Below are 10,334 nucleotides of genomic sequence, written 5' to 3'. Positions count from 1 at the left end.
TTCAAGGTAGTACATCGTCTACACTGGTCTAAGGACAGATTGTGCAAATTCAAAARGGACTTGGATCCGACGTGTGATCGTTGTAAACAATCTCCTGCCACACATTCTGGTCCTGTCCAAAGCTACATGGATTCTGGCAAGGCATCTTTGATACCTTTTCAGGACTATTTGGACAAACTGTTCATCCATCACCATTCATCTCTCTCTTTGGGGTGTTGTGCATTATGTTAAAAAATAAAAAAAAATACTTTGATCAAAAAAAATTCTGTGTTCTTTGTGGTAGTTTTATGTGAAGTGAAGACAATGATTTGTGTGCAAAACAGGCTTATTCCAATGGTTTGAGGATTAAATGTTGCAAAARGTAGCTCTTGGACAATTTCATTTTGTGAAAGTAGCTCTTAAGGAAAAAAGGTTGGAGACCCCTGGGGTAAACACAGCATTATGTTAGGGTTGGGTTAGGTTTCATCACAAAAAAAAGCTAAAGGCAGCAAAAAGTTACCCATAAGTAGCATATAGTTTTAAAATGTCATGTATTTCTATGGTAAATAAAGCAAACCTGTTTTTGTGTGAATTTGTAGAAAATCATCTGCTGCTACCACTTTACACAAAAGCTCTCAGACACTTAAAATACGCTTTCACATGTGGAACAAATGAAATATTAAAAAATCTAATAAGGAGCAATCAGAAGAAGAAAAATAATCAGCCGAACTCTGATAAAGGGTTTGCAAAATAAAAAAAATATTTACCCAAAAATACTTGATAGCACCACCTGCTGGTCAAAATGCACAGCCTAAAAATACAGCTTTAAAATGTGTCGTCACAAAATAAAGAGAGGAGAGTGATCTAAAGGGTTTCATGACTTTAATCACATGAATTCTTGTTTGTCATCAACCAAAACCTCAACAATCTTGGAGTGATGCATGAATGTAATCGGACAGCGGTCCAGATTCTGTTCTGAGCCATAAACAAACCATCAGAGAGGAATCCTCAGTTACAGTTTCCAGACAGTGTTGTTAAAACTCACTCACAATGCTGAGGAGTAAAAAGTAAACACACACTCTTGCACAAAGTGACATAAACAAAGGTTGTAAAGGAAAAACAAGCTGCAGATTGAGGAGAGCGCAACAGAAGAAACACTTGTGGTCCAGTTATTCCTGTGGTGCTGCTTTCTAACAGCATCAGACAGAAAACCTTCCAGCTGATTCTTTCAAGTCACACATTTCTGAGCAGAGAAATGTAGGAAAGAGCTAACAAACTGTTCAGGAAAAATGCTGGATTTAGTTTTTAGGTTTGGCAGTAAAGCACAAAAAGGCAAAGCAGCTCTTATGTTTTTTTTATCTTGAATCTCCTTGTAATTGTAGTGATGTGATTATAGCAAGAAAAAAGGATTAAAGAAAAAAAGACAGACATAAAGAAGGGTGCAAATAAGCATTTTAAACACTGGGAGTAAAAATGAAAAACATTAACTGTTTAACCTCAGGCACAATCTGTATGTAAAACCAAGAACAGTAAACATCACTAGCAGTTATTTGGTGGAAAACAGCAATAAAGAAAAACAATTTTGATCATGAATTTGTTAAATTTCCATGATTATCTTCCTGGGGTTTAATGACAGGTGGGAATATCAGCACAAAATACTCTCTCATTTCCCCAAAAAAACAGTAATTTCATCTGTAGATTCAGTATTTCTCTACATACAACAGCGTACAACGTTAAGTATTTTCATTTTAAAGATATTTTAGCATCCTTGTTACAAAATATATACAGAATACGCAAAGAAATTCAGCATTTCTGTACAGGTTGTCCTTTCAGTGGCTAATCAGAAAAAGTAAAACTACATTTAGGCAAGTTTAATAGGTCTTCATTTGCTATTTAAAGCAGCAGTAAACCCACATTGTCCCATTGAGACAAGCTGATTAAATTAATGTCTTGCATTCTGAATGAGCCTTTTGGATTTTAATTAATTGAAGATTTAAAGTGTGTCATTTTGTCAGGATATCTTTAGGCATGAATAGCAAAGTCAAGCCTTTTGAGCAAAAATGAAGGTGGGGGCAGCAACTGAACCAAAACGTTCAGCTAATTGTTTCTTTCAGGGAAAAAAAAAAGTCTTTAAAATAAAAATTATGAGAAATAAATTCTTTGTCTTTTGCATAGCAAACTGTACAAAACTGCTGCTTTTAATGCAAGAGAGAAAATATATGTATATAAATATATATATTATCTACAAATTTACAGACAGAGGAGATGGTCGGGGGTGTGTGTGGAGGAGGAGCCATTAGATGATAAATCAGGAAGTGCAGAGGGAGGTTTGAGCATCACATCCCGGATGTTGGGTCAAAGAAAATCACATCGACGGTTTTCTGTCGGTCCAGGTGAAATGTTCGGAGAGATACCGAGAACGAAGTGGGGAAATATTTGAGCGGAGGGTCGGCGGTGAGACGATGAAACAGAAGCGGTGACAGGGTTCTTCKGGAAGGTAACGAGGAGAGGAACTGTCTGGATACGAAGCAGACGAGGAGCTTTTACTCAGGGTCACTGAAATGTGGACCAACACCGGGTCCCGTCATCCTCCCACTAATACCAACCTTTAAACACCGTTTGCACTCATCTTACTCTTCTGGGTCACCTCTGTTGCTGCTTTAGCCTGTGAAGGAGACAATGCCGTTTTAAATAAAGAGTTCTCTGTTCATGGTGAATTCAAACCTGAGCGTCTCTTTTCCTCTGTGACAGATCAATGTGTCATGTGAAAGGGATGAAAGGGGGAAAAAAAAAGAATTATATCTACGAGTGCTCACCTGAAGTACCTCAGCAGGAGACAAAGGTTTGTCCAACACTACAGCTGCTTTGTCTTTCAGCTCCTCCTCCTTCGACAGAGAGAGAAAAAGATGACATAAATAAAAATAACAGATGACCTTCAACCACATGTTCATAAATTTGTGTCTTGCTGTTATTTGACTGCTTCCCTTTTCTGTGTGTTAATAATAAAACATGCTAATGAACTAACGGTGGTTGTGTCAACTAGGGCTGCCACAAAMAATTATTTTTATAATCGATTAATCACCGATTATTTTTTCGATTAGTCGACTAATCAGATCATACGTTAATTGAATATAAAACATAGAGCTTATCGTGCCAGAATGCAGCTGCTATTATATAACCATGGTTAGATTTTAGCTATATGCTAACTAAAAATTATTGCTGTGGAAGGCAAGTTCTGCTCTGCAGATATTGCACAGGTTTCTCTTTCATTTTCTTAAAATGATCCCACACTTTTGAGCTCCGTTGTCAGGTAGCCATGATACCAGAGCCTGTCTGTATAATGTCTTGTGACGCCCACAGCCTACCCCAGTTACCACTACTGTGCATGTGTGTCAAGGACAGAAAGGCAGATGTGGCAGTGGAAGGTGTCAAAGCAGTTTGGAGAGAAAAACAAAGTAAAGAACAGAAAAAAGAAAACGATTAATCGATTATTAAATTAGTCATCGATTATTTTAATAATCGATTAGTCGTCGATTAATCGTGGCAGCCCTAGTGTCAACCTATTTTATCTTATTTTTTTATGAGGTTTGAGACAAACGCTGACCGGTCTGTCTTTGATGATGACAGCAGGGTCGGACAGCTGTTCCGGACTTGCAGGAGCCGGGTTTGTTCCTGAGTTCTCCACTGGCGAAGCAGCAACTTTCTGAAAACAGCAACGAACAAAAGATAAAACACGTCTCACATCAAACATCTTTATAGTTTTTTGTGTTCAGACATTATTCTGTTTTTTTTTCTTATCATAAAGTTTGAATAGTGCAGAGCTTAACACCACAACAGCTGGAACGTTAAAGTGCCTGTGACATCAAATTTTTGTTATACATATGAATGCATTTTTAGAAAGAGGACACTGATAAAATATTGCAAAAGAAATTTCATGTCACTGAGATGAACAGTTGTTGAGATATTTGCCTGTGAAGTAACAGGAAGTGATGTCTGCATGTGAACAGAGCGTTGCTAAAATGACTAACAACCCAGCCTGTAGAGAAGAATCTGATGTTTAAGATTATTTTGAGTCACTATCAGAGAAAGATAAGAGTCAGAGTTCAAATAATATTGTTTCAATAAACAAAGACCAKAGAGTTTTCTTTGTTAGAGTTCCCCTTTGATGTCACTTCCTGTTTCACTTTGGCTGAGCCAAGTTCAAAAGAAAATATGCCAGTTATGGGACAAAATGGGTAAAATCGTGTGGATTAGTCCAAATTTCTTAATTATAAATGTTTTCTTTGACTTTTTGTACTTGAAGAACATGCATGTCACTGGCACTTTAAGCTGCGTGAAACAGTTTCTAATCTGAAGTTTAATTTATAAAATATGCAGTGGTGCGGCCTCAGGTCAGACCTCCAGCTTGGGAACGGGTGGGATGACGTGAGGTTTTGGTTGGAGGTCTGTCAGGTACATGGCTCGGGAGAGCAACAGCAGCGATGGAGGAACGTTCTCCTTCAGATGCAAATCCAGCCACTAAATGAGACAAAACCACATCATTAAAAACTGTCAATTTCATTTAATCCCATTCTGCTATGGTATATTTTTAGGTTTTAAATTTGGGCTGGGGAAAATTGTATTGTGTGCAATTGCTGTATTTATTCATGTATAATACTAGAAATTTAACCCTAAAAATCATACATAAAGTGGGGGGATAGTTTTATACATGGGTTATTGATAATAAGATTTTTATGCTTTGTAAGCTCAAAAAATGATGACCGTATTATATTCAAGATCGTATTAGACATGAATAAATACAGTAATTATCGGTCAAAATGTCAGCAATTAATATTTGCCATTTTGCAGTTACCAAACCTTACAAACCTGTTTAATCACCTAAAACACTGACATAAACCAAAGTATGAAGAAAGCCAGAAAATGCAGAACAAGGCCACAACAACTGTCATCTATTAATTGTTATCGGCTAAACGCCACAATTAATTGTGATACATTTTCATGTCAACATTGCCCAGCCCTACTTTAAAGGATTCAGCTATATAAGAACTAGTTATCACTCAACAAAACAAGGATATGTTTTATCTGAGCAACAAAAACAGAAACAAAAAGCGAGTTGCTAACCTGCTGCATCTGCTGACGTAGCTGATCTGTGGTGAGACCCAGAGACCTCATCCCACGACTGCGACACGCTGCCTGTAGCTCTGACACGCTCATAGCTGCCACGCCTTCTGCTGCGATCATCTGGGAGGACGCAGAGAGCAAGTGAAACACAGGCTGAGAAAAGATCGCTTCACGTCGAGACGAAGCAGAATCAGAACGGYTCAGACGAAGACGCGCGGGATAAAAACTCTTCGTTCTTTCGCTCTGCGAGCTTCTGCCGTAGAACTACGAGACGCCGAACCTCACCTCATCGTCAGACTTGATGGCTCTGAGCTTCATCATCAGCTGAAAACGCAGCAGGTTGTTCGTGCCGATGGGCTGAAGCTCCAACAGTTTGCACAGCGCCACCAGCTGCGAGCGCTCCAGGTGCTCCAGCGTCAGCTCGTCTTCAAACAGCTTCGAGAAACGGACGATATCCTTGGTGGTGGGCTGCTCCCCGGTGCCCCGAACCTGCAAACACAACGCGGACTCACTCTACAGGAAGAATCAAACATCTCGTGCCTTGAAGTTRGAGGACTACTTCTCTAAAATAAACCCAGCAGGTGTTTGTAAAAACAACGCTGACCTTCTCAACGTAAGTGGAGAAACGGCGGGTCTCCTCTTCGATCTGAGCCTTTGCTTTATTCCTTTGGGCCATCTCAGCGATGGTTTCCTGGAGAAACTTGGCCAGTTCCAGCTTTGCAGCCAGACCTTTCTTCTGCTTCTCCTCCTGCAAAGACGACACACGAAGCTGCTCAGTTTAGAACAGTATGATGCATTTATCACAAAGAACTGTTTTATTCTATCAGTAAAAAAAAAGTCTTTTGCCGAACATTAAATCTAATAGTGAGGATTAAAGTGCCTGTGACGTCAAATTTTTTGTAATACATATGAATGCATTTTTAGAAAGAGGACATTTTAAAAATCTTGCAAAACAATTTCACGTCGCTGAGATGAACACTTGTTGAGATATTCGCCTGTGAAGTAACAGGAAGTGAGGTCAAAGGGGAATATCTGCATGTAAACAGAGTGTTGCTACAACAGCTAACAACCCAGCCTGTAGAGAAKAATCTGATKTTTCTTAAGATTATTTTGAGTCCCTATCAGAGARAGATGATGAAGAGTYAGAGTTCAAATAATATTGTTTCTGTAATAGAACTAATACTTTTATGTTTAAGCAAGTAATTCATGACATCCTTTAATGACCTACGTTTTCATGACGTTCTGTTCATCTGCAGATAGAATGATTAAAGTCAGAACAAGATCTGCTAACAACAATAATCATTCTTAGATATCACTTGTGTTTATCTTTGTGTTTTCCATTGACCTTGTATCAAATCTTGCTAAGATGGCATAATGGTGTTTGTTTATATATATATGAGGCCTCTCGAGACACAGTGTTCAACAGAGTTCAACAGTAGTGTGGAGAGACTAACAGAGAGAAGCAGAGGCACAGAGACAGGCCAGGTTCTCTGTGTTTCCTGTTGTTGCAATAAAACTCAGCTGATCATCCCACGGAGTACCTTCATTCTTGGACCATGTATTTCTGTCTTTGTTAAATAAATATTACCATAACAGTTTCAATAAACAAAGACCAGAGAGTTTTCTTTGYTWWAGAGTTCCCCTTTGATGTCACTTCCTGTTTCACTTTGGCTGAGCCAAGTTCAAAAGAAAATATGCCAGTTGTGAGACAAAATGGGTTAAATCATGTGTATTATTCCAACTTTCTTAAATATAAAGATATTTTCTTTGACTTTTTGTATTTGAAGTATATGCATGTCACAGGACCTTTAAAACAATGATAAAAGACTGATAATTTAGTTGATAAGGAATATATTTTGAAGTTATACTTGTGTTTTGATTTATTGTGTACATAAAAATGAGATAATCAGCACAAATTGTTTTTATCACATCTGAGCAGTTACATTATTGTAATGAACCTTGCACAAATGTCAGTAAGGCAGCAGTGTGTGCGTCTTTCATTGTTTCTGTGCGTTTATATACAAAACACCTGCCTTCTTAGACTCCGTCTCAAAGGTGGAAGGCAGCATTTCTGGGAAAAGTTTGAGGAAGACGGGAAGAAGGAACTCCATGAAAGGGACAATGATGAACACCATGAAGGGCACGAGGCGGAAGAGGTCAGCGCAGGTCCTCATCAGCTGTAAACACAAACAGAAAGAATGCTGACGTGACAAAACGGAAGGCTGTTCCCCTGTATGATGCGTTGCACACGCCCATCCTCYCCTAGAATGCAAGCAGAATTTGTGAAAATACAAAATTGGTTTAAACTTAATAAATTATCATTAAATTTAGATAAAACTAACTATATGATATTCRGTAATAGAAAGGGAATTATTATTCMATTTAGAGTTGAGGKTGTTGAGATCTGTAGAGTCAGTGAGGTGAAGTTTCTGGGTGTTATGATTGATGAAAAGCTGACATGGAGACCTCACATAAATTATCTAAGAACATAGATGGCTAAATCTATCGGAGTGCTGTATAAAGTAAGGGATTTATTTAATGATAGTGCTCTGTATATGTTGTATAATGTAATGGTTGTTCCACACTTGATTTATTGTGTTGAAGTCTGGGGGAAAGCATGCAAAACAATTATAAACCCTATTTTTGTTTTACAGAAAACAGCTGTAAGAATTATCACTAGAAAACACTACAGTCACCCATCAAATATATTATTTTATCAGTTGAAATGATTGAAATTCTATGAGTTGGTTGATTATAATATTTTACAGGTTATGTATAAGGCTCACAAATGTATATTACCTTTAAACAACCAATTAAATTTTGTTAAGAGAGAAAATTGTTATAATGTTAAGGGGGTAGAGATGTTTGTGAAACCTGGATTTCGAACTAGTTTGAAGGAGCGGTGTACTTCCATACAAGGAATAAGACTGTGGAACAATCTGGAGAGCGATGTCAAAAATGCCAGATCAATATGTTTAAGAGAATGATAAAAGTCACTTTGTTAAAGAAATATGAAACAATATAATGTGTATTCATATGAAATGTTGTTCAACAAGGATTTGAGGTTGTTTTTGTTTAGTTTTTCTTGTTTGTAAATTATTATTGTTTTAAAATTTTAATTTTGGGAAGAAAAAGGCACAGATACTATAGCATTTTTTTCTTCTTTCTGCCGCCTTTCATTTTATTTGTGATTTGCATTTTTATTGTATATAAATTGATNGAAAAAGGCACAGATACTATAGCATTTTTTTCTTCTTTCTGCCGCCTTTCATTTTATTTGTGATTTGCATTTTTATTGTATATAAATTGATTTTATTTGTAAAGAAATTAATAAAATTTGAAAAAAAAAAAGCTTTAGTTTTACCATGATGTGTGCACGGACTGTGTCTCTGCAGCTGTGTGTTTCAGACAAGGAAAATACCAAACCACAAGACCTAAATACTCAGGTTTAGATGGATGTAAATAACTTACAGTAAGTTTTAAATACATGATTTCAAAGCATATAAACAAGTTGACCTGACTTAATTATATTAGTGAGGTTGATTTTAAATKATTTCATTTACAAACCTCAGGAAAGAAGTTGATACGTTAAGAGTAAAGTAAGGACATTAAATATTTCAGATTTAGCCTCTTACCCGTCTCCTCTCCCGTCGTGTGAGCACCTGTCCGTGCAGCAGCCTCCACACCGTCCTGCCTGCGATCTTGGTGTCGATGCCGAGTAACCTGAAGCCRTTGTAGTAATGCTTCAACTCGTCTACAATCCTCTGATACAGAGACTTCTTCACAATGGCCTTCTCCTGAACCGGAGGGATGACAGCTGCTGTGGCAGCGGTGGACGCTGGAGTGGGAGCTGCTGGAGGCTGGGACTGAGGCTCGGCTGCCACGGAGTCCGTTTTATCGCCCGTAGAAGCATCCTGCGCAGCAGCTGTAGAGGCCTTGGAGTCCTCCTGCTTTACATCCTGGAGCCAGACACTTGAGCTGTGTAGAGAGCGGGCGAGCAGGGCGGAGCTGCGCTCACGGCTGAAGGAGTGACCTCGAGGACAGTAACTGTGGCGGGAGTGTCTGAGAGGGATCGGTGACAAGGGATGTCGAGGTGGATCTAAGTGGAGATAAGCTTTGGAAGGCAGAGAGGAGCAGCCTTGCCTCTTGGACAATAAATATGGCCCCCTGTTGACAGAGAACAACGTTTGACATATTATTGATCCATGAAGTATTAGAAAATATATGAAGCTTGTTTCATTACACTTGCTTCTTTACTAACTATAAATTGTGTATCAACAATAAAAAGCACAGTTCTATTTTCAGCTGCACACAGGATTTAGACTAAACAGTAACTAAACAAATACTTATCTAAACCAAWGTAATTAGTGCAATCTCTAAATGTTTTTTTTAACATACCATAACAATTTTATTTATAAAGCACTTTAAACAGCACAAGGCCAACCATAGTGCTGTACAATAGACAGACACAACAGGACATAGTTAAAATTACAGTCAAAATACAAACCAAAAATATGGAGCATTTATATTTACAGTACATATAGAACAGAGTTATGATACACTGTGAGGTTTTGCAACATCTCACTCAGACTCAAAGGCAAGGGAGTAGTAGTGTGTTTTTAAGCGAGATCCTGGTAGATCACTGGTAGATCATTCCACAGTTTTGGACCTGCTACAGAAAAGGATCTTTTTATTATTTAATAAATACTTGATTGCCCCCAGTTTATAATAAACATGAAAAATATGATTTTTTTTAAGAATGGTTGCACAAAAAGGGGTTTGAAATTGTTTACACCTGTAAATACTTCACATTTTTGCCTAAAAATTGTTTATTTKACTTACAAAACCTAAAATAAAGTAGTTGATAAATTGATCTTTAGTCCATTCTTTATCTAAGGTTAGCCTTGATTTCGTATTTTTAGACAACTGCACTCTCATCAACCAGTCACTAAGAAGAAAAATGACGRCAGTTTATCAAACAGGCCTGCTTCTGTCTGCGTGCTGAGCAACTTTAAGCACATCTATTTTTATATGACACATTCATCTGATCGCCCYGTTACTTTAATGATTAACTTGCTGAGGAGGAGGAAGAGGTGACAGACAGGAATAGTTAAACTCACATAGAAAAGTGCATCAGTTTATAAAAGTAAAGTATGGGAGACAATTAATTTACTTAAAACCAAGTTGAAAAAAATCTCCACTACTAAATGAATTAATTTCTTTCATCCATCCAT

General features: G+C 37.7%; 1 protein-coding gene across 1 annotated transcript in view; it reads right to left on the bottom strand.

Moving 5' to 3' along the window:
- Positions 1–844: 844 nt before the first annotated feature.
- Positions 845–10,334, bottom strand: part of letm2 (leucine zipper-EF-hand containing transmembrane protein 2) — an 11,224-nt gene continuing 1,734 nt past the window's right edge. Inside the window, exons 3-12 of the mRNA XM_014002571.1 lie at positions 8,736–9,267; positions 7,134–7,277; positions 5,705–5,848; positions 5,386–5,589; positions 5,101–5,220; positions 4,378–4,497; positions 3,584–3,682; positions 2,796–2,864; positions 2,586–2,644; positions 845–2,496 (exon numbers count right to left, since the gene is read on the bottom strand). Coding sequence (XP_013858025.1) covers positions 2,588–2,644; positions 2,796–2,864; positions 3,584–3,682; positions 4,378–4,497; positions 5,101–5,220; positions 5,386–5,589; positions 5,705–5,848; positions 7,134–7,277; positions 8,736–9,267 — 1,489 coding nt within the window. The 3' untranslated portion in view covers positions 845–2,496; positions 2,586–2,587. The remainder of the gene's footprint in view (positions 2,497–2,585; positions 2,645–2,795; positions 2,865–3,583; positions 3,683–4,377; positions 4,498–5,100; positions 5,221–5,385; positions 5,590–5,704; positions 5,849–7,133; positions 7,278–8,735; positions 9,268–10,334) is intronic.

The sequence above is a fragment of the Austrofundulus limnaeus genome, unplaced genomic scaffold, assembly GCF_001266775.1.
Source record: "Austrofundulus limnaeus strain Quisiro unplaced genomic scaffold, Austrofundulus_limnaeus-1.0 Scaffold14, whole genome shotgun sequence".
In the NCBI taxonomy this organism is placed as follows: Eukaryota; Metazoa; Chordata; class Actinopteri; order Cyprinodontiformes; family Rivulidae; genus Austrofundulus; species Austrofundulus limnaeus.
The sequence above is the reverse complement of the archived record's forward strand: the minus strand, read 5'-3'. Positions and strand labels throughout refer to the sequence as shown.